At 38.3% G+C, this 26,975-nt stretch overlaps 1 protein-coding gene across 1 annotated transcript in view; it reads right to left on the bottom strand.

Moving 5' to 3' along the window:
- SLIT3 (slit guidance ligand 3) overlaps window positions 1–26,975 on the bottom strand; it is a 541,141-nt gene that overhangs the window by 466,408 nt on the left and 47,758 nt on the right. Inside the window, exon 4 of the mRNA XM_060765012.2 lies at window positions 21,270–21,341. Within this exon, the coding sequence (XP_060620995.2) occupies window positions 21,270–21,341 (72 nt within the window). The remainder of the gene's footprint in view (window positions 1–21,269; window positions 21,342–26,975) is intronic.

Here is a 26,975-nt window from a genome sequence, read left to right as displayed (position 1 = left end):
AAGAGGTCCAACTTTACCTTTGTCTTCCTTATTCTTCCAGAACTGCTTAGACTATGTAGTATAGTCCTCCATAATGACAATGAAAAGTACATTTCAGATTTTGCTGTTCAAGATTTTTCAGGCATTCGACCATTTTATAAGCAGGATTTAAAACTGTGTGCAGGTGTGTCCTGCCTGAAGATATATGTGTAGATAGCAATTACTCCATATGCAGCTCTGGTCAGTATGTTACTTTTGGTCTTATTTTGGTCTATGAGTCTGTCTGTATTCAGCTAGGCTGACCTTTGGATGATTGCCAGACACATAATCAAAGCCTCACTTGCCAGAGCTTACTCTCCTTTGATAAACTCTCTGAGAAACAAAATCACCTTCATGCTAGAGTGAAGTTGCACACTACCAATGTAGGTGTGTATCTTTGTGTTTCTGTGTGACTAAGGGATGACGTTTTTTTAAAAAAATCTCTCCTTCGGAAAAGGAAGCACCCAGAATTTAGAACAACCTCAGTTTGGTAAGAGGACAGACTGCAATGCACAAAACAAAGTAACTACCATTATGGAAAAAAAACAACTGAAATAAAAGAATGGTTGCATATTAAAATGGGAACAGATTTTTTTCCCCTCTTCTCCCCATCAATGACAACAGTATGTGTGTTCTGGCATTGTATGTGTGAAGTACAGAGTGCAATAGTTTCCTTTCAGTGTCATAGTAATGAGTCAATAAGGACATATGTGTAGTTACAATCATATGTGATGAATGCAGATGAAAAGGCATACATATGGTATGTTTTTTTTCTTATGTGGAAGTAGTTTTTAAAGACAGATCCCCCCTCCCCAAAGTAAAACATTGTTCGACACTCCTGATACATCTAGAATGCAGAAAAAACAAACAATATGGTATGCTGAAGCAATTTTACATCAGAGATAGATCATGCTTGAAAAAATATGCTTATATTTGCTTTCCAATGTACATGAGGTGAGGCTCGGTTTCGATATGAAGTATTTGTTCCTAATTCCACTTACTGCTAATACATTTATAGGGTGTCTTGTTAAGAGAAGCCACCCTGAAGCAGAAGCTACGCAGAACATCTTTTTGCCACTACTATAATGCCCACAATGTTTTTGCATGACTACTTGACAATGAGTGTCAAGTGACAAAGCAGCATAACACTGTATTTTCAAGTTTTGCCAAAGTGGTTGAAGCTCTCAATAAAATTGGCAAAGTACGTAGCCCTTAAAGCAAGAAAACTAGTGAAGATCATAGAGATCAAAAAGAATCCCATGGTTTCCAGCAAGTTTCCAGCAAGCCCATAATTCAAAGTTTTCAGCTGCAATTTAGACATTATTTTCAATCATACATCACACAGCAATGGGGCTAAGCCTAAAATAACCACATTTTAATGGACATGTTGGGCAGCACTGAAAATGCGTTCTTCTGCAGTGATTGTTTCAAAAGCATTCACTTTTCCCAAAAAGTACTGATCTCAATTTGAATTGATTAGATTTGTCCCAGAGATTTTACCATATAGTCAATTCTGACTGACAACATAATATTCTATTTCTTGTGTGATTATATGATGGATAGATAATGCAACCACTGTCCTCATTTCAGCTTATATAAACTCAGTGATATCATGACCTAGTCAAATATGAATGCTTATATAGGAACATTGTGTGGCCCAAGAGCTGAGAAAAGCGGTATATAAATGAAGTAAATATATAAACAAATAATCACATAAACTTCATAGGATCCCTTCTTGTGATCAGTCCATGAAGGAAAAGATTGGAAATATCAACAAAACAAGGGAAAGGAGAGCAAGGGATGGAGGGATGCAATGAAATGTTCTCATAATTAAGGGATTTTCAAGAATACGATTGAAAAAAAAAATCAGTCCAAACACTTTATCAATTGAAACAAAATTAAAATGGCTTAATTAGAATTCTGCACAGCCCTAAAGATCAATTTCCTATTCCAAATACTAACATAACTCAGTTTCATCTGCCAAACACTGAACAAGTCTGCACCAATGCTCTTTGTATATGATGTTTCTCCAGAACATAGGGAAATTGTGGGACTGACAGTTTAAATTAAGCTTCCTAAGAATCTCACATTTAGTATTTTGAAAAGCAAGTATATAGCTATGAAAGTAAACCTGGAGGTGTGCATCTGAACTAGAAGAGAGACACCAAATAAAAAGGCACACTTCAATATTCTGGCCTTCTTACAGCAGAAATGGAGGTGTCAGGACATGTAAGTCCAAAGGCAGTCCCAGTTCCAAATAGAGTAGCCACACCATCAGTGGGATTTATGTATCATTTTTCATTTATAATTGATTCAATTGATGCAATTATTCTACTATAGACTGCCTACTAAATATAGGTCAAGGTACTTCTTACCTTGTTTAATACAGCAAAACATATACATAGTTGTCCTCTGTATCTTGCATTGGAAGGAGGACAGCACACAATAAAAACTGAACCCCCAAAGAAGACTCAACCAGTTCTCCAGTAACAGCTTTCCAGTACCACTTCTCCAGACAATCATACCAATAATACCAAGGCTCTAGACAAAATTGTCAAATAGCAAGTGCTGTACCATTGGTTTAACAAAAAAAATGTCCACAGTGTAGCTGTCAGATTGTGGGCAACTTCTGGATTCATCAGTAAACAATGGTTTGAGCTACATATTAGGATTTTCATCTGATTCATCAGGTGCAACTCTATCTGACAGAAGGGATTTGGGTGGACATATAAACTCGTTCTGAAGCCTTCAGATTCAATCACTGCAAAGTTATCTCAGCTCTTGTGCAATCTCTGGAAATTAATTAAAAGGACTGTTTTTCAATGAATACAGAATATTCTGAACACTTTTTAGAAAAAGTGTAATTGAATGGGGCCAAAAGGCTTTCTTGGCTATTGTCCTCTCTGTGAACATCCTCCTGTGAAGATTCAGGTTACTTCAATAACTAATGAATTGTAGCACTTTTTTGAGGCTAAATGAAAAAAACTTGCAGCATAGGCTTTTGTGTCTACTTCAGATTCAGTTAACGAAAGTGTGTACTACAAATGCCTTTCTCTCAGTCTCAAAGGTGCCACAATATCCCTTTGCAAACTGATCCACACTAATATAGCTATGTCTAATACATTTATTCTTAATATATCACTGACAAGCTTAGCTCATCTTCTTCTCACTGCTCTGATTAAAAAAATACCTATTGAAACTATACTTAAACAATGGAAAATCAGCATTACTGTTTCTTATAGTCAAATGGAAATGTTACTTAACAGTTCACAACTTCGAAGAATTTTCTGTGAATGTTTTAAAAGTATGGTAGATGACAGCGTGCCCCTACATCAATAAGCTTAATCAAACAGTCAACTCTCCCTTTTTTTCTCTGTGAATGAAATATGGCAGCAATTTGACATCCCAGCAGGGCTTTGCTCTCCTGAACCCTGGCAGTGACCCAAGAGATTTGCACTCCACTGCTAATCAGAAAGCTAGCCAAGGCCATTTCCCACGACATAGCTGAAATTCCCCTGCTGCTTACCTTGTCTGCTTCAGTTACCAAGCCACACTGAAGCTATTTGCTATATTCCTAGACTGCCAATCACAGCACCTTCTCATTAGATGCTCCCTTAATGAAGAACTCCACTGCTGGAATAGACGGCCCAGAGAAGATGCAATTTTGTATTCATGTCCCTTGCTGCCTAGTGCCCTCAAGGGACTTCTGTGCTCCCTGGAAGGAAATGCCCCCAGAAAACAAGTCAACAACTAGAATGAGGGATGCATGTTTGGCAGCCAGGTGTGAAGTCCTGGTGTGTCACAATGAACAAATACCCAGGTATGGCATCCACATTTTGTGGTGTTCATGCTAAAAAGTATAATTCAACCACACAACAATCACAATGAGTAGGCTGGTCCATACTTGTCTTACTTACTAAGGTTACTTCCTAAGTATGTCATCCTCCAATAGATTTTCAAAATGTCTCCCAACAGTAAGTAAAAATGACAAATCAAACTTAAGATTAAAGCAAAGCAATATTGTAACACCTCTGGATTCAGAGAAAGAGCCTTATAGAACAAGCTTTTGTAGACTAAGTCTACTTCATCAGATATATGGAGTGAAGTGCCTGTGAACAGACATTTACACCCATAAATGAGCAGCTCTGTGTGTGACTAGTAACACATATGCAAAACTTGTGGTTATGGTGATGAGGTGAGAAGTTCAGACAAAGTTGGGAGGAAAGGTATTTACTAAATTGAGATGGGTTCATAGCTGTATGAATGGTGGTGGGAGTTCTAGGAATGTAGTATGATGCTTGTTGGGAACCAGAAAGGAGCTATAATAAAATGGGCAAGAGAATCCTTATGAGGTTTGATACTACATTTGCAGTATATCAGGAAACCACTGTCTCTGTTCAACAAACTGTTGATGGGGTTTGTGGATATATCCAATTCTGCTGTTTCTACTTATAATATTACTTTGAATTTGTTTGTTTGTTTGTTCAAGGGCTGCTGTTCTGAGATTCAAAAATGAAATGTTTGGGAAGACTGAAACATTCAGCAATTTATTTTTTAGTATTCCCAGTCCCTGATTTATCACCTAGTGCAGAGACTCTGTCCAACAGAGATAAAACCTTATAATACATGAATAAAACTAGTAGCAATGAAAGGATTATGAGATTAATTTTTTAAAAATCCGAGATAATAAAATGCCTTTGTTTTGAACTGAAAAAGAGAGCAGAGTAAGCAGCAGTTGAACTTCTCAAGTAAAATATTTCTATAAAAGGCCTTTTCATATTGCACAATTATAGCACTTGTTTCACTCTATCTGCTATGGTAAAAGAGGATCCTGGAAATTGCAGTTTATGTTGGAATATTGAGAATCTTCAGAGAGATCTAGTATCTCCCCACACTATATTTCATGGTTACATAGGATATAAAATAATAATAATAATAATAATAATAATAATAATAGAGATTGTACCCTGCCACCATCTCCCTGAAGGGCCTCAAGCGACTAACAAAGTACAGGAAAATGCCTCACATAAACAATACGTAGACCTAAAAATGATAAAAACATGAAATTAAAATCATATAATCACATAATAAAACATTAAAATGCATAAAACAAAGACATAGTGGCGAATAAAAACAGGTTGTTTTCAATTGACACGCCCAGTGCTAAAGTGACGCCAACAGTAAGTCCTCAGATTAACCCTTAAAAACCTACTCAAGATCATTAGCTTGTTTATAAATAGGATTTTTGCCATACCAGTTAAAGTGAACCCAAAATGCTATAAATGTATGTATAGTATGAAAGAGTCCAAAGAGGAAACCATTGCTGAAAAGGCCTTCTCTACTCACTACCTGTCTTATTTCTAACCTGCTAGTCTGTTTTAAGGCACAAATGCTACCCTTTCAGTAGCTCTGCTGAAATAAACTCATATGTATTGATTCACAGGGGTCATATCTCAAACCTACAGAGAGGAGAGACCTGAACCAAATCATACATTAGCCATCTGGATCTTGTGAGGTAAGGACTCAACCTATGCTGCACCAACTAGCTGTGGCCACAAGAAAGAAATAACATGAAGATCAGTCTCATAAACCAACAACAAAATATGGAACATGTCTATAGTTTGGGGGGAAACAAAGCAGAACCCCCAACCCAGAACATGCAATAATCAACCTACAGAGGAAGAATTATGGTTTGTTTAGCTACTCACATTCGCAGGAGAAATCAAACAAAACTGAATGAACACCACAAAGGAACATGCTACTTGCAAACTACTAAGCAGGATTTTCTGAAACTCTGGCTTATCACTGCAACAATATCAGCACATGGAAAAGTTGAAATAGCTCCTAGATTTTAGGAATCATGGTTAAAAAACGATAGCCTTCCTGACAAAAATGCCAGCCAGTGCTAGCACAAAACCCCCTTCCAAAATGCAGTGGAATGATATGAGAGATGCACTGTACTGTAAGCTTCAAGTTAAAATTCATAGGTCAGTGCTAGAGGAGGTTACTGCAAAGTAACAAAGGCCTCTTCCACACAGCTGAATAAAATCCCACATTTTCTGCTGTGAACTAGAATATATGGCATTGTGGACTAAGATAACCCAGTTGAAAGCAGATATTGTGGGATTTTCTACCTTGATATTCTGGGGTATATGGTTGTGTGGAAGGGCTCAAAATATACACATAGGATGCCATTAGATTAATGTTCTCAGCATGCATAAAGGTATGCAAAGCCCACTGTTTACAAATCTCTGCTTGATTTGCAGTCTATGAACATCAAGAGGTCATAGTAAATTGACAGGTGACTTGAAGGCATCAGCACGTACAAGGCATCCTAGTTCTCAGACAGAATCACCAAAAATGAGAATCACCAAAATTCTTATAACGTACCCAAAGTAAAGGCAACTGTTTAAAAGGCTCACATTTAAAAGAAACAAAGTCTTTAAAATGTCATATGAAGTACTCTCCATTTTTATATAAAACTCTCAAGAGCTTATAAAAACCAGGTATTTTACAGTAGAGTTTGATCTCTGGCAAAGAAACCAGTTCAAACATTTTTTTAAAAAAAATGCCATAAATCTTTTTTATTTCTTTGGATTAGTCAAATTAGGATTAGCAGATCAATGTCTCAGAAAGAAATGCTGTCTGTTCTATTTAAGTAGCACTCAGATGACATGGTGGAACTGCCACTTCACATTCTTAAATGGTTTATTCTCTGTATGCAATTCTACATATGAATTCATTCATAAACCATTCAAACAGATTCACAGTGAAACGACTAAATGTATCTAAGAGAGAAGAAAAGGAACAAAATGACAGAAATATATACATACAATGTGGTCCTGCCAGGTTAAAAGACACTTGAATTGTTAAGCAAGTCATCTCTATTTAAGTACCTTCTGTCAAACTACCTTGAACACACCTGATTTGCCTGATTTTGGAAGATATTGGGGGTCAGGCTTGGTGAGTATTTGGATGTGAATCTATCAGGCATGTTTTAGAAAGGCTGGGAAACCCCTTGCTCTTGCTTGAAATCCCAGTAAACTGTTTCCAATCAAAATTGAAAATGAGGGTCTAGATTGATCAGCGCAAGGTGGCTCCTTACATTTCTCATAGTTAATTATATCAGAAAGCTCTCGTGTTAATAGCAAGGAGTGAATTCCACAGCTTTTTCAGTGAAAACTGTTTCAAAACAGATACTTTCTTATTTGCTCATGTCCCATACTCTGAACCACTCATATCCTACCAGCAATCTTTCTGCATTTGTTTCACAAAACATTTTCCCCACTAGTTAGCCAAGAACCACAGCATGTACTAATTCCATCATCAGACGTTTCCATGGAAGTACAAAGGAACGAGGGAAAGAGCAATTAGAGCAGGCCATTTATGCTCAGTTACATAATGGGCTTATTAGAGAAGTAAGCTATCTCTAGGGTTTCAGAAAGGTATGCCTGCCATTTACCTCTTTATAATTGTACCTTGTTTGGAGGTAGCCATTATATGTATTTTTCAAAGAAGTGACTGCATTAGTCTCTTGCAACAGGTGGAATTAAAGGGAGTGGGGGGGGGGGGGGGGAGAGAGAAATGTAGCAATACCTTTAAGATCAACTGGTTTTTATTTTCATGACCTTTCATGAATATAAGCATTCTTCAGATGCCATACTGACTGGAGAATCTGAAGAAGTTATGGTAGTTTATATCCACAAAAACACATGCAAAAATAAAACCTTAAAGGTGCTGCTTTGCGTTTTTTTTCTCTCTCTCTCCTTCTACATATATATATATATATATATATACACACACACATACATATACAGAAAGAGAGAGAGAGAGAATCAAACATATCCCACAGTCAATGTGATGCAATATCTTTTAAAAAGAATGTCATCTGAATATATTTATTTTCAGGATAGCAAATATGTTCAAAACTGTTTCAGGAGCAACATCTCATCAGGTATCTTAAAAATAAATGTGTATCTGAGTGCCCTGGTTTCTTGTAGGTGCTAGGATAGGATGAAAACTGGCCAAGAATAAAGTGCAAATGGGATTTTTTTTCCTACCTTGAGTAATTATTTCCTAGAGAATTCTGCTTCATTCTCTGCTATGAAGAAATCCATTATCAGACAACCATCTAAGACTGTGCTTTCAACTGGTTCTAGCCACGGTGATGGATGTCTCTCTGGTGGCCTACCCTGGATCTGGCTGTGAAATTCATTCACATCTTACAGACAATATTCTGCTAACAATACAGTCATACTGAACTACATCTAGTAGAGATTCTCTTAGGCAACTTCAGACTCCCTGCTATTCACTGCATGGGAGTCTGGAGGCATCTTCTCTGGTAACCACATATACATTTGCAAATGGGGAGTTTAGGGAATATTTTCTTGTACTGGCTTTTTACTTCATAAACTAATTCATTTGCCAAATAAAGAGGGGTTTGATATTTTATTTACACTTCCCAAATTTCTAGGAACTAATAGTAATTCATATTCGAAATAAAATTGCCTATTTTAAAACAAACACCAATGTATTTATGTAAACTTTAAGAAACAACTTCAAGGTCAGGAATGCCAGGTCAGTATATATTTAGTACATACGAAATTATACAGTGCATAGAATATTTCTTATTAAACTCATATCGAAGTGTGTCTTAGATCATTTTGGGAAAAATATTCCATATATTTAAAATCATGCTTATTACATAATGAATATGCAAGATATGTATAGGGGAAGCTATGTAGATGATTTCATACTAAACACTGTTATAGATATTGTTGTTAACTACCTTTTATTTATGGCGACCCTAAGAATTAAAGATTTCCAAGTCATGCCATCATCTATACTCCTACTTTTATAGGGCCATGGCTTCCTTGATTGAGTCAATCCATCTGAAATGTAGTCTTCCTCTCTTCCTACTTCTTTCGACCTTCCTCAAGCTTCTTTTCTAGTGAGTTATCATCTTTTCTAGTGAGTTATCTCTTGTCATGATATATCTAAAGCAACCTGTTCTCAACCTGTGGGTCCTCAGATATTTTGGCCTTCAACTCCCAGAAATCCTAACAGCTGGTAAACTGGCTGGGATTTCTGGAAGTTGTAGGCCAAAAAGAATCACTGATCTAAAGTCTCTGTTAAGTCAGCCTTCAGAGAAAGTTTATCCCTTTGTTGTAGGACACATTTTTTTTTTACTTTATGGCATTCAACAGTATCTACAAAACTCTTCTCCAGCTCCACATTGCAAATATGTTAATTTTCTTCAAACCAGCATTTGTTATTGCTCAGCTTTTAAAAAATGTGATCCAGTTCAAAAATGAAAAGATGTGTACCAAATGCTAACACCGAGGGAAAAGAACATATATCTCGCATTATTAATAAGAAACAAAACTCAAACTCCAAAGAAAGTCCAAATTATACTACAGAACAGAATGGAATTCCATAACAAATATTCATGTAGAACTTGGGTCAGAAGGAGGGGGATGAATTGTACCATTCTCTAAATGATGTGGCAAAAATAAACTTGCAGTCAGAAAGGGAAGTTGAGTTAAAACAGAATTTACAGGTGTACACTTCCCTACCAGATTTAGCATTTCCTTCCACAGACAGCAAAATGGATTTCTTTTGCAACTGCTGAAAATGTGCTCCAGCTAGTTGAGGGAGTTGTTTTTTTTGGCAGAACAGTAATGCTGGGGGAGGAAAAAAATCTAAAGAAACTGCCTCCTGCTTTGTGCACTCTACTCAGGTGATCTTCCCTCCAATAAAACAGCCCTTTATTCACAAGTTTGAACCTATTGCAAAATAACCTGATGCTAGACAAAGATATTAGTGGTGTGAACGAGACAGTTCTCGCACACAATTTGTTATGTTTCCCTTCCAACAAATTACTAAGGTGTTAACAGTAAAATCATTTTGAAAAACACAGATCCAACAACAAGATTATAGACTGGGGTGGGAAACTGTGGTAGACTGGGGTGTGGCGGTTAGATTTTATCCCATTTTTGGTACTGTCAAACCCCTTCTGCAGAAGCAATAAGTACTGCTGCTGCTACAAACACATTGCTGCATGGCTAGTACATTCCTGTTTTGATTAAATTCCAATGTGTATGTGTACGCCTTCAAGTTGAGAGCCCACAAATTTCATTCGGTTTCTTAGGCAAGAAATGTCCAGAGGTGGTTTTGCCAGTTCCTTCCTCTGAAAGAAAGCCTACAGCACCTGACATTTGTTGAAGGGTTTTCTATCCAAATATCCCTTTGAGTGGTTTGAAGGAATATATACAAGGAATGAAGACTGCTTTTAAAAAAAGAAGCCAAAATCACTTGTCGGGAGGCGTGAATTGTTTTAATACTTTGATTCTATTTTGTTTGTTTTTTACTTTTTGTATGGTTTTAATCGTATTCTTTTAAATTGTGGGGTGCTTTGAGTTCCAAATTTGGAGGGATGTATGATATAAATAAACGGAGGAAACGAGAGAAGAAGGCCTTTTCTCTCTACAGGCTTTAAATACATAGGAATTGCCCCTGACTTCACAATGATTTCCTGAGAATTTTACAAAGTAATAACAGAACTTTCTAATCCAGTCAGCACTCACATCTGGGAGACTACATATCTACTTCTAGCCCCCTGGTATAGGGAAAGGAGTTTTTGATTTCTGCAGTGGGTCTGGGAGGCACTGAAGACACTCTTAAACCTGGAATGGACTCGGGAGTTAATACTTTTTGTTCTGGAAAGAAAACTATATCCACAAAAGCACAACATATTGTTGGCAGTCATATATACAAACAATCAAAGACCCCAGTTGTGGTTGTATCACTAAGTATTTGCCTGTCCGAATGCATCTCCCTCTCTGAACCACTGCAGAGATCCTCTAGGGAAGCCCTGCTCTCCACCCTGCCACTGTCACAGACGTGATTGGCGGGGACGAGAGAGAGGGCATTCTCAGTTATTGCCCTCGGCTATGGAACTCCCTTCCTGGTGAGATCAGATGAACCCCCTTCCTCCAGTCCTTCAGAAGGATGGTAAAAACTTGGCAGTGGGATCAAGTTTTGGGGACAGTGCAATAAGGTAGCAATAGGAAACCTTACCATGCCAGCTAGATTCAATGTGGATGATTGAGACTGTTTTATACAGTGAATTTTAATGTCAAGATAAATGATTTTAATGTGTATATATGTGTGTAATCTATTTATGTCACGGCATTGAATGTTTGCCATTTGTATGTTGTACTCTGCCTTGAGTCCCCTTCAGGATGAGAAGGGGGGAATATAAATGTTTTTAATAATAAATAAAGTATGGCTAGAGTAAGCTGATGCTGGAAAACCCCTGTTCAGGGTAGGCTGAGACATTTTGTCTTCTATATTCCATACTATACACTGTTACTGTATATTTTGTGAAATGGGTTTTCAGGAAAGCCATGCAAGTGCCAGTTACAGGCTACAAACTGGTGGTTTGCTACAATACCTTATGCCTGAAATATTCAAGATAAAATGCCAGCATTCAATCAACCAGAAAATAATAAGATTTTTTTTCATGTTAATAAATTAAGATTAATCTGTCTAAAAATCCTATGAAGACACAACAAAATCTTTGTCACAATCAGCATCAGCATGTTTCAAGCAATTGGGGGGGGGGGGGAGTTGCAAAGCATCTGAAACTCATGATTATTTTACATTAACTCTCTCTGATGATGCTCTTTCCCCTTTGCAATATTAGGAGGAAAACATCTGCACATATTAGCTTTGAGTAGCTAACTTCACACAAGGGAGCCTCAAAATCCAGGATGGAACCTCTATTATTCACTTTCTGACATCCTTTCCCTTGTTTCTGACTCGGTTCAGATAATTTGTTAACGTTCCTTTCATACTTCAAGAAAATAAGCAGAGCCCTTTGCCTTGCCTTGGAAATTGACTGAGCAGAAAGGTGCCATTAAGAATTTGCAACCAGAGACACTTTTCCAGACATGATTTTGCTCAAATTATGCCATTTAGAGTCAGAGCGCAGCTCAAGCAATAAAAATAGCTCCAGCTTGATAAATGGTCCAAGAGCCTCTCAGCAGTTTGTCATCCTCACCTCTGACCTAGTGAACATCCTTTCAGACCTGAAGTGCCCCCTGGAGACTTGGTGTTCCTTGTAATTATTTACCATCTTTTGAACAGACCTGCTGGGATTTGTACACAGTAAAGCCCCCATTCCAGAATGAGCCAAAACCATAGCAACCCTTGCTTCCCTTGGCCACGTTTCTTTTGCCCTGGCAAGGCTTAATAACTTTGAGCTCATTTTTAAAAAGTGAGCTACCAGCACCTGTGATCGAAGGAGACAAGACCTTTAATTTAAGGGCACATTCTCACAAGGCACTTGCCTCACAAGATTAGCTTCTTCCCTCAGAATTACTGCATACTACAAAATACAAACTTGTCTGCGTCAGACCCCAAGTAACCTCAAGGCACACTTCAAATGACTGATTTTCATCTATGCATGTGGAGAGTTAGAAGAAACAGAAAACTTAGAGATAATCTTGTCACACAGACAAAAGATGGGTCACTACTTATAACTTTGAGGCTTTGAGCAGAAAGGTTGTTGGCCTTAACAAAAGCTGGGGGAAATATCAATCAGAGAGATGTTGATGGAGTGTATAAAAGTGTATGCAGGGTAGCTCTCCAGATGTTGCACTAGAGCGCTCATCATCCTTAGACAAAATGCCCAACAATAAGTAATAGTTGAAACTGCAGTTCAGCAAAGAACTAGGATATGCCACACTTTTATACTGGTGTAAACAACAGGAAGTAGGAGCTTCACAGTGGTTAATAAGACAAACAGGGGGTTGCACTGCACCTAGGTCCCAAGGCTTTGGAGTATCCTCAGGTCCCTGCCTTTGAATACAGTATGACCCCAGTATTCACAGGGAATATGCTCCATGGGCCCCCATGAACAGCTGAACCTTCTAAAATTGCAAACTCAATACTTGCCTATACCTAGGCCAGAAGTATGCCTTAGAATCACACTGGAAGACGAGAGAAATTTACAAACACATCCAGGAGGAATATTTTGGGAGTGTGGGAAAGTGCACCCTAAATATTGGATCCTCAGATAAGCAGGCCATACTGTATTTGCTTTGCTCTCTGTGAATTTCTGGGAAGTCCTGGGATTTTGTTGGCAAAATGAATTTTAGACGAACACTCAAAAGAACACACACAAAATCCAAATGCATTTGCAAATAGTGTAAAGGAAACAGAGACTCTGAAGACCATTTTTGTTCCTTTCTCACAAGAGCCAGGATTGGATTGGTTTTCTATGTATTCAGCTCAATTGCTGTCCTAGCTCTTCCTGCATTTTTTCAAAAGTACTTGTTTATATTTATTTGGTATTGGCTTTTAAAAAGGAATATTTGTATAACTTTCCAGATCATCGTGAAGTGTTTTACACTTTAACTGAATAACTCATCTAGCTATATTATGTTGAAGTTTTCATCTGCTATTATGTGCTTCAGGGTAAAAGATTGAATTGCAAGCAATAGCCCTAACTGCTTTGGTCTCCTAAGCAAAGTTTGACTTCACTGTGTTTCTCATCCCATAACACTTGAAACAGTTTTATCCTTCTCTACCTATGAAGCATCAAACAATATCCAAATCCATGGGAAATGCATTGGACAATCGTCAGCAGACACTGAAAACTATATAAGTCTTCAATACCATCAAAATGCAACAGCAGCAAAAGAAGGAAGCTATCATCTATACAGAAATTGTTCCCATTAGACTCAAATGGTCAGAGCATAATGATAAAGCAGTGAGAAGCATCACATATGAGAACAAAAAGAAGTATACCAACAACATGGTTAAAAAAACGGTGTGTGCGTGCTTTCTGATAAACAGGAAGTTCTTATAAAAAAATCCTTGTGGCAATTCCCAATTCATTGAATTCATTGGAAGAAGATAATGTAATTAATGGTACCTAACCTGTGTAGATTTTAACTTATGTACAGGTATAAAATAAAGCAGATGTATTCTTAAATATTACTACTTTAATGGATATTAGAGTTTCTGTAGCAGAATCAGGAATAAGTTCCTACACCACAAAAAAGAACATCTCAGCATCTTTCAATACTTTTTTCTTCAAAAATACACTGCTACTGTTGCATGCCTTGAAGTCATTTTCAACTCATGATGACTGTAAAGCAAACTTATCATAGGGTTCTCTGGGACTGGGAGTGTGTGGCTCACCTAAGGTCACCCAGTGGGTTTGTGTGGCTGAATGTAATCAATAACATTTTGAATCTTCTAGAGGTCTCTTGAAGACTTCTTCCAAAATGCATCTAGGAATGTTTTCCTTCTCTTTTCCCCAGCATCTATCTTTCCTAGGGTTTCCAATGTTAGTAGATAGAACTATACTATGTAGTGGGTAGCTGGGGAGGAAAGCAAATTCACTCTCCCCTCTTCTCTGTTTTGCTGTTCATGCACACTCAGGAAAGTATCCTGGAGGTAGATGCTATTAACCTTACCTTTGTTTATTCTACTGCACATGACTACAATAGGATTGGCTTGAGCAGAATCCCGTTCATTCCCTGCTATGACTCGTACTGAATTGCTTACTGTAGACTCACTGCTCAAACCAATATAGAAGGTCTCTGTTTCCCCAGCCTTCCCTCATCACTGTCCCAATGTTCAAAATCTTAAAAAAAACAGCAACTAAAGAACAAAAGACAGCTGGCTGGACATAAAAGGCTTTGTGAAAAGCAGCTTCATTGTCAGAGGTTTTGTAAACTGAGGCACACCTATATTGAATGAATTGTGGAGCATTTTCTGATCCCACTGTGAAGAGCCCAATAAAGACTTGTACCATGGCTGAACCTTCCCATCCCAACATCATAATCACTCTTCAGCATCACTTTGGCTTCCCGGTTTTACACTCAGTAAGCAAAATGGGAAGAATGTAGACTGCCTCATTGTTAAATTTCTGACCTTTTTGATATATGCCACCTTGCTTAAACGTCTTGCCATGGACACTGGCAATGAGCAAAAAAACCTATAGGGTTAATCCTGCTCAATAAAATAAGCTGGGATCATTCACATTTTGTTCCAAAACTAGAGCTGAACATTTCCTAAGGAAAATTCTCAGAAAAAAATGTGGGATACATTTGAAGTCGATGTTGGAAGTTTATTCCAGTTCACAAGAGTCTTGTGTTATATATTTTGGGTATAAACAAAATGCAAAACAAATGTTATGGCACGTTTTTAATTTGTGCTCTAACAGACAGATGATATTGTCAAATGTTGTGCCACAACTGTCCTGAGAGTGAACTAAAGAACGTGAGTGTGCCTGGTCCTGAGAGCTGCAAGGTCCTCCGGGAGAAGCAGCAGCACTTGTACCCACTATGCCATGACACTTTTCATTACATCTAGCTTTTTTCCCCTTGCCTGTAAACAAGGAATTCTGAAAATGGATATGATAGAACACCTAGTTCTTAAGGGCACAGACCACATCAAGCAGAGCAAAACAAATATTTCTCCCACAGTAACACAAGGCCAGAAACATATATTATTCTAAAGAAGGACTGCAGGGAAAGGTTTGGCAAGGAGCTCAAGAAATTCAGAAAGCTTCTTGATACCAGTCTACCATTACATTTGATTAACACCAGAAAATCATGATTTCTGAACAGTAACTGCAAAGAAATGCATTTCTATAAATATCTTCAAGCATAATCTACAGTATATTTTTCCTTGTCATAATGTGCATTATAACTTGAACTGAAATTATCTGTTAAAATATAGCCTCCTTCCACCAGAGAACCAAGTTTACAGAAGATTTGGTGTTGTGTTAGAGGGGGTCATATAGTTTAATGTACACTTAATGCATTTTTTCAATGCCTGACCATTCCAGTTCCCTAAAACAATCCTCCAAAGAGAGCCAATCAATTGGCAACAATTAAGTTGCTTCTCCGTCCCAACAAACTGATTTATAATGGAACATTGCAATAGGGGTTTTTTTTTTGTTATCTTCCCAAAACATTACATTAAGTTGGACTGAAAAAGATCCAATGACAAAAGGCAAAAGATAAGTTGGAGATTTTTTTTATTCCAGATGTTTTTTCACCAAAAAAAAAATCCCACTCTATAAGGAAAGTGGTTAGATCTTGGGTTTAATTTCAAATTCTCCAGGTAGAATGCTTGAAATGTCTAGTTCTCTGCCAGTTCTGCAAGAAAGCACAACTCTTGGAACCAATGTATCCTTGCCTGCTGATTGAGACATTTGAAAACAAAAAACAAGACATAACTTACAATGCTATACTGATTTATCTTACATATAAGATTCACAAAATCAATAGGAGGTCTGAGTACATATGTATCTACTCAAATTTTACTATCAATCAAATTCAAAAAGACCTGTGATTATTAATGGCTGTTATTCATCATGTCAGTCCAGAATATTCAAAACTTTGCTGTATGACAATTTAGGATTCCTCAAAGAATCTTGAAGTACTTAAAAACAAGGTGAAGTAGAGTTTTTATATAGTAATTCTTACATTGACCTGCCAAAGTTCAGGGCACGAAGTAGGAAGGCAGCCTAGCATCCTCTGCACCCAAATATTCTAAACATAAGAAATTTTAAAAAAAACCCAGAGGTTCCACATACACAGCACAGCAATAACACTGGATGCAGCTACTCAGAATAATTTGGTAAGGTTGAACTGTTGCACATTGCCTGCTTCCACATCGAATCCCCAAATCCCACTATGACATACAATAACCACAACAACAGCAGCAATGTACCCACTGCCCAATTAAGAAATATACTAAAGAAGAAAAGTTTGTTTTAGTTTTAATGAACTACAGACGTCTGTGGGGTTCTCTGACTCAAGGTCCAAGACTTCCTTTTGCAAGTATACAAAATATATTATCTGTGTGCTAAATGGAATTCCTGAGCTTGGAAAAATTACTTTTTGAACAGTAACTTTCAGAATCCCCAGTCACAATATGGATAGAAAAAAATACCATCATTTAAGTAATATACAACAAAGCTTCAAGAAAATGTGGACATGTGAGGAATAAGTTCCAGACTTCTCTTAGCAAGAAAGGCTAAAATAATGTATGAATTAAGCTCATTTAACAGGGTGTTTTGCATTCCATTTTAAGGTTGACTCTTCTGTATATTCCTACCAGTAATGTCAAACAGATGTCACAAAGCAACATGTAAATAATTATAGAAGTTGCAGACATATTCTGTAATTGAAGGGTGCTACAGTTTGATTGCCCCCTTCCTCTTAACTTTGGCTTTTACAGAGATGTCCAAATGATTTCTTCAGGGGTTTTTTTTTTTTTACAATCAAAGGGTGCAAGCCTTCTTAAGTTAGGTAAGTTGTTTGGGTTTTTCAAGGGTGCAACATATTTGCATTTACTTTCATGTAAAAACCAGAAGACTTCAATAAACGCCTACTGAAAGCCTATAATATGAAGATAATATGAGTTGCATTGGCACTCTTCACAAATGGCATGAACATTTATTCAATTCTTGTCCAATAAACACACTTGCAAAACTTACTGTATTAATTTGAATGAAATTCCTCATGTATAATTTTCATAATAATTATGTTTGCTATTGTGGAAGTTGACTGGAAACAGAAAACAAACATAGCTACCTATTAGATTGTGAAAAACATTCTTAATTGAAGTTTTTATAGTAATCAAGCTGCAGCAAGAATATACGGCTGTATAGACCCAGATGTAAACATAGCACACTATAAACCAGGATACACATTTATTAAAAAATACTTGATCATTTATCAGTGCTGTCTTAACACATGGGCTCTCTAGGCAGTTGCTTGGTGGCCCTACAAGCTTAGGGGCCCCAAGCTAATCTATGCACACACCAAAATGTAACTCTAATTTTCTGATCAACCACCTCAAAATTCAAATCTCTTGCTAACTCTGTAAATGGACCAAAATTAAGACTTGTAGCACAGAGTTGGCATTTGCATGAGAAATTTTACCATGTTTTTATTGTTTGCAATGCATGGAAGCAGAATATTGTAATGAATTCTCAGGAGCCATTGCTTGGGGACAATAATAGCCCTGTCACCTATGAGAATGACATTTTTCAGTATGCTGAAAGTATACTCTAAGTTTTCTTTATATTAATCTTACCCACTATCTTCATGCTGTAAATTTCATTAAACATTTCAGTATTGTAGTCCTGCTTATTTTACATGTATTGAGCAAGAACCTTCAAGGGCCACAGGAGATAATAGCATTCCGTCATGTAGCAAGGGATGAATAAATATTGTAAAACACTCACCACAATAGGAGTACACAAAAATCAATTTCTTTGTGGGCCTAAACTACTCTAAAAATCTCCTGGATATATTCAGATATCAAGCTGATATCTATATATATAAGAATCTTAAGGGCGTAATTAGGCGGTCAAAAACGGAGAAACCACCAGACGAAATCTCACCAAATTTGGCCTGCTAATACCTCTTCCCCCAAGGAATGACCAAAAACCCTCAAAACACCAATACACAACAACACAAACGCACAATACCCTAAAAACACGGAGCATGCGCAGAGGCCTTGGGAGGAATACGCTGAGGAGGAAGGACACCATTTCCCAGCTTCCCCCGTGCCCAAGTCGCCCTCCGCATGCGCACTGCCACCTGACTGCCTTCCTCTACCCCATCACTCCTGCCGCTGTGGCAGATTTCGACTCCTACGACAACCGGGCCAACTGCAGCTTCGGAGGCGGGCGTGGATGAGCCAGAGCAGCCTCTCTTCCAAGGCAGAGAGGGAGGCTCCTGGGGCGGATAGGCCTCGACGCGAGGAGTGGGGATTGTGATGCTGTAGGCCTCGAAGGCTGCCCCTCGCTCTCTCTTTCTCCCCCCCCCCCCACAAGGCCTTTGGGCCTGCTCGCCTCAAGGCCAACCTTTGCCATGGCAATGGATGCCTTTGTGCACGCCTTCCCGTTATTGGGGTGGCTTCCTGGGCCCTCCCACACAGCCAGAGCACAATCTAGAGAAACACAAATGTCACCTTCGTTTGTGGGATGAACACAACTCAAAAAACACTGGGGGTATTGACACCAAATTTGGACACAAGACACCTAACAACCCAATGTATGTCCTTCACTCAAAAAGACACAGAAAAACATAGCAGAAGGGACTTAAAAAGCCAAAACAAAACACCCCAAAAATTACAACGCATGTGCAAAACCACATATAGATACACAAACACACATATATGCATATACACACACAAAACACATACACAGGAAGGAGGGAAAGAAAGAAAGGTAGAGAAAGAAGGAAGGTAAGAAAGAGGTAAATAAAGAGGGAAAGAAGGAGGGAAGGAGAGAAAGAAGGAAAGAAAGGAAGATAGAGAAGGAAGGAGAGAAAGAGGGAAAGAAGGGAAGGGAAGAAAGAAGGGTAGAGAAGGAAGGAAGGGGAGAGAAAGGAGGGAAGGAGAGAAAGAAGGAAAGAAAGAAAGATAGAGAATAAAGGAGGGAGAGAAAGAGGGAAAGAAGGAGGGAAGGAAAGAAAGAAAGCAGGGTAGAGAAGGAAGGAAGGGGAGAGGAGGGAAAGAAGAAGAGAAGGAAAGAAAGAAAGGAAAATAGAGAAGTAAGGAAAGAGAGGAGGAGGGAAAGAAAGAGAGAAGGGAAGAAAGAAAGGTAGAGAAGGAAGGAAAGAGAGAAGGAAATAAAAAAATGAAAGAAGGAAAGAAGGAATGAAAGAGGGAGGGAAGGAAGGAAGGAAGGAAAGAGACAAGGAAGGATGAAACCAAACAGCAAAGGAAGCGAGAAAAGAAACAGGTAGAGAAGGAAGAAAGAAGAAGAAAAAGAAAAAGAGGGAAAGAAGGAAAGAGAGGGGGAAGGAAGGAGAGAGAAAAAGAAGGAGGAGAAAGAGGGAGGGAAGGTTTGCCACAGCAACGTGTGGCGGGTACAGCTAGTGATGATAAATATGAGTCAAGTCTTGCATCATACTTGCATGTTTTTGCTTCTTTCTTTCCCCCCAGTATAGCCATCAGCAGTTCAGGAGCTTTACATACTTTATTATTATTGTTAACCACAGTTTGTTGTACAGTAAAACTGGAAAAACCCTTTGGTTTGTTTGAAGGAAGCAAACTTCAAAGCATTGTTTCAACATTTTATTGGTAACCAACCATGGAATGCTGGGACCAGACGAAGAGAATTGAGTTGAAAAGAGCTACTGTATTTGACCTAAAACCTATTTAGATTGAGTTGAACCTGGAAGAGAGCAAGAGCAGGGAGCAACCTAGCATGGGATCAGCCAGAAGCCAGGTATCATTCCACGAGTTCCTCCTCAGCCTTCCCTGAGTGAACCACCTAAGCCCCAAGGGCAACTCTGTAACTGGGTTTCTCCCACTCTAGTCATCCACTGGAAGGCAGACCCAAGAACCTTACCTTAGGGTACAGGACTTAAGTGAGATCAAATAATCCAGGCTGTTCCTAAGGGTAGTTTATTCCCCTCTCCCCAAGTAACTGGACCTAAAGACAGTTGTAGAATCCTCATCTAAGGCCTAAGTAGAGTCCGATGTACCTCTTATAGAAGAGGTACAAGAGAAACAGCTACCTGCCAAATGACTGGATATGTAAGGACACCACCCTAAGCTAACAACCAAAGCCTCCCAGATACAGGCTAGGATAAGTAAGTAAAAACCAGGAAAAAACGCAAACAATCCTATCCAGCCCCAAAGGGCCTAACAAAGCTTACACTGCACTGGAGGCAGGAGGATGGGTTGAAACATTGTCTAATGAGAGGAAGAAAATAGGGGCAGAGAGAGCTTAAAACACCCTAGTTCTACACACAAACACTTAACTTCATGGCATATTGCAACATTGGCCTCTCCTCCACTGGAGGCCAGAAAAACTTGATTCTGTGCCACAGTGCCTCACATCATGTGTATCCAGACCCATATAGTCAAAATTAATCAGGCTATAGGGTTCAGACAATATGCTAACATGTGATAAATCTAGTGAGAAAGGGGGCCACATATGAACATAGGTATTAAAAAAGAGATGCAACACTAACAGCTTCAGTTTCCCAACATATCTGCATTCTGAGTAAAACAAAAACCGAAAAAACAAGGAAACATCTGTCAAATTTGTTTCCCAGCAAAGGTCTTGTACAATAAACCAAGATACATCTCAAAATCCACTTCAAGAAGGCATCATACCGAAACCTCACAACCCAAATTGCTGACTTAAGGACCAAACAAAATGCATATAGTATGCCAAAAATAAAAACTATACTTACAGTCTGGTTAGCTTCAATGTGTTCTGAAAAAGGAGCTCTGGAAGAACTTGCAGTTTATTTCTGTTGAGGCGCCTAAATAAAGAACAGCCAAAGTTAGCAAAGATTCTTAGGGGCCTCTTCCATGAAGTCAAATATTCATTCACAGAAGACATGTCAATGAATTCTCCACACATTCACCAATATTTGGCTGAGAAAAAAGAACAGTTGTAAATAATGTTGAACCAAATTTGTAAACAATATGCTCTAGGAAACATGTATGTATGCTTGTATATTGTTTCTCTGGTTGCTTCATGCCTTTTTCTGGCCTTTTCTCCCTTTTACATACTTGAAAGCTAAGCTGCCTTGAGTCCTCTGTGGGGTGAGAAAGGTGGAGTATAAATGAAGTAATTAAATAAATAATCTTTCATTTTCAGTCTTTGGGGAACTTTTCTAAAAGAACCCCCATTGCCATCTCTAATTGATTCAGACAACTTTGCTCACTTAGATTATATTGAGGTATCAACTTTAACAACATATACCCATTAAGTTCCCTTCGTTGGAGAACCTAGTAAGAACAGACTGGGGAACTACATTGACCAGGGTTTGCATACCCATGGAGGGATTAAATCTTTTTTCACATCCAGAGAAATCACCCAACGATGTGTCATCCAAAACTTTGTAACTGGCACACATATTGCCAGAGGTAGGAAAGGTGGCCTGGTCAATGGTGTTTTCACATGTTCAGTAACCACAGTTTCTGAATGCCTGAATACAGATAAATGTCTTCCATTCAGTTTCCACCAAAACCATGTAATTTGCCCAATATCACCCAGTGGGTTTCATGGCTGGGCAAGAATTTGAACCCTGAGCTCCCAAGGCCCTAGTTAAACATTCAAGTCACTACACCACATTGTTTTTAAGAAGTATATTATGATGTCCTATTACTTCAAACACTTTCAATTTCGCTGTTTCCATAAAGCTTCCATCAGAGCATACTACATGTCTAGATTTATTCAAACACATAAAGTAGGATGCAACAAAACGGGTTCAGGACCAATTTGCCTTGTGTTGTCAGTTTTCTTTTAGTTTCCAATTTCCATTTTATAGTAACTAAAAATGTCCATCAGCAATGCTCAAAGATTGTTGGTTTAAAATGTATATAGAAAAAGATCAAGCTGTTCAATGCAAGTTCCAAGAATCGGCAAACATTGAGTTATACTTCATGACCAATGAGAGGATTATGGAAACAATTCATGCTATATGTTTTGATAACTGTTGTGACCCTCAGGTGAGTCCAGACTAAAGGAACAGTCCTTTTATTTTGTCTTTGTGAGGAACCATGAGAATCACATCACTATTCTTGTGCAGCAAGAAACAATGGAAGAAGACCATTTCCAAGGGCTGCCTTGGGTAGTACCTTGTAAGATAGCATATCACAGCAGTAGCTTCTGTATGATGTGACACAAAAAAGCAAGTCAAATTGGCATCTCCGTAAGCAAACTTTGGCATTGTAGTGTGACTTAGTAAGGGTGGCCTAATGTTTGCACTAACATCTTTCAAAGAGGCAACATAGAAACACAAGAACTTTGTTCTTTCATTTCTAATCCATCTGTTTTTCAACAGAGATGTGAAATTTAGCAGCTGGGCAACACTGATTTTGTTAAAAACAGTACAACTTATTATTGCAAACATCTGGCATAACTTTGTTAAAGGAGGTTTTGTCAAGTCACGTGAGCTAATCCCATCACATTTACTTAACACAGCTGCATTTTGTTTACACATATGCCACAGTTAATGTGTGATATTCAGTAATAATTACATTTTGTAAAAGAAATAATGGACAATATCTGTCAATGTGTAAAAAGAAACATCAAGGTTCCTTTCTCTCTCCCCCCCCCCCCCCCCCCCCCACTTTGAGTCACTTGGCACAGTTGGCAGTTGTTGCAATGAATAACTTCTGGAGCCCAGTTAATGAGACAAAAGGAAAACATGGACACTGACATGCCATACAGCTAGCTATATAGAGCTATATATTTTTATCTTTCATACAGATTTTAAGTGTTTGTGCAATCAATTATGCCTTACTGACTGATTCATAGCCTTTTAGCTAAAGTCATTCTCTCTGTTTTAATTGTATGTGTAAAAATGTTTTATTTTGACAGCATTGAGTGTTAGCAATGTTTTCATGTTATATTTCGAAGCCGTCCTGAGTCCCTTCGGGAAGAGAGGTGCAGGTTAGAAATATATTATTATTATTATTATTATTATTATTATTATTATTATTATACATCTGTTGTATTCTAGTGCTCTAGTTATACAATTCTTATGGGCAACTTTTAAACTATTTTCCAAAACAATTCTGAAAAATATATTTCACAAAGACCAGCAATGACAAGCAACATACATTGGCCACAACCCTGCCCTGATGTAAATTTTGAAGAGAAACATATGCACAATTGTTACTCCAGTTACCACATCATCACATTCCATTGAACATACCACCTCATCATAAAAGATGAATTAAGCATCCTAGGATGCTTTTAGGATGTTTCTTCCTCACAGCCCACTGGGCACCATCACACAACATATGGCGACTTTCAGTGAGGCTCAGTGGAAAAAGCGTCCTGACACCATGGCAGAGGTTTCTCTTGAAACATGGGAGAATTCCCATGTTCTGTAAAAAAAAAACCATGGCATCAAGCCACACAGTGACACTTCCCCATGTGAGCTAATCCCGAAACATCAGCTACAGTCGAAGGCGGGATGCCAGGATTGCCCCGCTGCCCTGCTGATTTGCCACAAAGGATGGCATATCGTCCTGCAGGACCTCATCTATGTGATGAGGTCCATAGAGTCATGGGGCTATCTATAAGACAAAGGAGGAAGGAGGTGGTTCCACTGATGTGCAGTGGGCAGCTAGACTCTATACAAAACTCAATATTAAGAAAAGCAGAAATCTTCCATTTCCCTTATCACAGGACAGAAAACCTCTGACCAATGGGCCTAACCTGAATCATGAAGTGTCTAAGACAGATACACTTCTGTAAAATGCACCTTTCCAAACACTGGACATACCACTCTCTTCCCCCTGTTATCTCTGTAGATAACAACAGGATGCCCAACACACTCTGCCCAACCTTCCAGTTGGGATGACAAGCAGCACAGAAAGGAATTCCTACTGTTATCTCTTATCAGAGACAGCAGCAGGGGACTTCACTCTCTCTTGTTCTCCTTCAAGGGAGAAAGAAGAAGGATAGATAATACCTCCAATGGCTACAATTTACAAAAAAAAAAAATCACTTCCATTTGGATTGTACAACTCAATCAAACTGTGAAAGAATATAATCCTAATCTGACATTTTAAAAACCTGTTTACTGAGGAGATACCTTCACAATTCCTATATTATTTTCACCACAATGTATTGGACTCTCATAACTGAGCTACAGTTTTTTAAAAGCAAGTACTGATGTTGTTTATTTACTTGCTAATCTGATAATTTAAAAGGCTAATGCTGTGCTCAGTGAGTTTTAATTTGTTCGGGACTGGCAATTTGATAGATTGTTTGCATCAAGTACTTCTATGGAACTGTAAGGATTGCATTCTCTCTAACAATGTATTGGACAGTAACCAAAAAAATACCAGAAGAATATTTAATGAGGCCTTACATCATGCTGTCATCAACTTTTCATATTTGAAGTTTTAAACAATTCATGTTTATTCTCTTCTATATGCTGAATGTCACATGTAGCCATGCACCACTAAATAAATAACATATTCAACACAAATGCACTTCACTTCCTAAGAAAAACAGACGTATTTCTCTTACCATTGCGTGTCAGACATCTGTAACAAAATGCGCCAAAGTGTTTTGTGCAGAATATGATTGCTTTGATCATTTTGCAAAATAAATTGTACCTGCAAATATCTTTCGTCGTATTTGTGATTCCCAAGCTTTGGTTTTCTCTAAAATACAATCCACTTTTAAAATGAGCCTCCACTGCCTGTCCTCGCCTTTATTTTGATTTATTCTTTCCATTTAAAAATATGTTTAAGAAGGATCAAAGAAAATACTTTTCAGGATTACATGAGAAGAATTTTTATCTGCAACTATTCACTTAAACCAGTAGTAAATTGGCCAGTCCATTTGATACACCCACGTATTCATTGGTATCTTCCATATATCTTATTAGGTAGATTGACATTGTGTTCTGTTTTGAAACAAAATCAGATCACACACAACTAACTAGGATCTATTCTGCTGCTAATTAATCGTTTGTTTAAAAAATTCAAATAAACTCAAAAAGAATTTATCTGGGGCAAGACATGTTCACTGATTTGAAAAAGAATCAGGGTATTGTGCCATTATCCAGGTGGAGGCCACCAGAAGGTGCTAGAGAGAGAAGGATAGTACATTTTACAGGAGTGGAGGGTGGGTTGAATGAGTTAAACAATTTTTCTATTTTCCTGTTATTCCCCCCACCCATGTCCCCATCGAGGAAACAACCCTCGTTTATGAAATGGGAAAGTGGGGAGGGAGAATAACTCTCTTCAACTCTCTCCATTGTAATATAGACTATCCTTCTCTCTCTAGTGCCCCTGGTGGCCTCCGACCAGATAATAGAATAGTCTCAAAGTCAGTTCAAGATAGAAGCAGAACCTAAAGGGTCTCCAGAAGAATGTGCTGCTCAGGTACTTTTCCAAAGCTAAAAACATGGCCTTCTAAATTTCTATAAGAGGATTATACAATCTAGGGCTTCACATATGCTAATTTAAAACTGAACAGGTTTTTAAGAAATTGTAAGCCCCATCCCCACTGTCCTGTCACGTGATGCCAGGACACATTAATGCTGGCTTCTCCCTTGTGGAGGCTACCAAACTACTCTCCTCACCATTGCACTAAGGTGGGAAAATCACATTAATTTGGTTAATAATGTGCTTAAAACTGGTGCACCCACTCATTTACTTTTCCCTAGAAGCACAAAATGCATTTAAACAGCCAGACTCAACAAGCAACATCCTTTAACCCACCAAACTGTTCAGTCAGTACCAGGTAGGATTAAATGGACTATGTGCTACATTTTCATAAGAGGGGAGGAGACTTTAAGCAGTAGAGCCCAAGGAAATGTATACTTCCTTCTCACAAAGGAAAATCTATGTGTCTAGGGATCCAAACCTTTGGAATACAATTTGCAGTTTGCCTACAAAGTATTAATAATGATAAATGTAGACTTTTGACACTTTCAATCTATGCCACAACTGCGATTATCATGCATCTGGCTAGAAGATGAACTTTTGGAATGGGCAAGGGATCTTTGAGAAGAGACAGCTAATGTAGTTACAAAGGGGGGGAAGCTCTGAGTTCAGCGGAGGAAAAGAACAAATGCATCTGTTCTTGTGGATTCAGGAAACGTTGCAGAGTTCTGGCTTCCTGGCCAGTCCACACTTAACTTGCTCATCACACTCTGGGTATAGACCACATAAGCTAGCACAATCTTGTACATGATCTTGTGGTCCTGCAACATTTCCCTCATGATCTCACTGGAAGTCTTGCAGTGGTGGCACTGTTGTCAACTCTGAGTAGACACTCAAAACTACCACACAGCATGGTGGTCACAGCCACGAGAGGATCAGCATAACAGCACATCTCCATGAAGCATTGTATTGTCTTACAAGGCTTTGCATACATAAGTCAAACGGCATGATCTGAAATGTTCCTCTCTTTCCTT

The sequence above is a fragment of the Anolis sagrei genome, chromosome 2 (assembly GCF_037176765.1).
Source record: "Anolis sagrei isolate rAnoSag1 chromosome 2, rAnoSag1.mat, whole genome shotgun sequence".
Classification (NCBI taxonomy): Eukaryota; Metazoa; Chordata; class Lepidosauria; order Squamata; family Dactyloidae; genus Anolis; species Anolis sagrei.
This window is presented reverse-complemented; position numbering and strand designations above follow the sequence as displayed.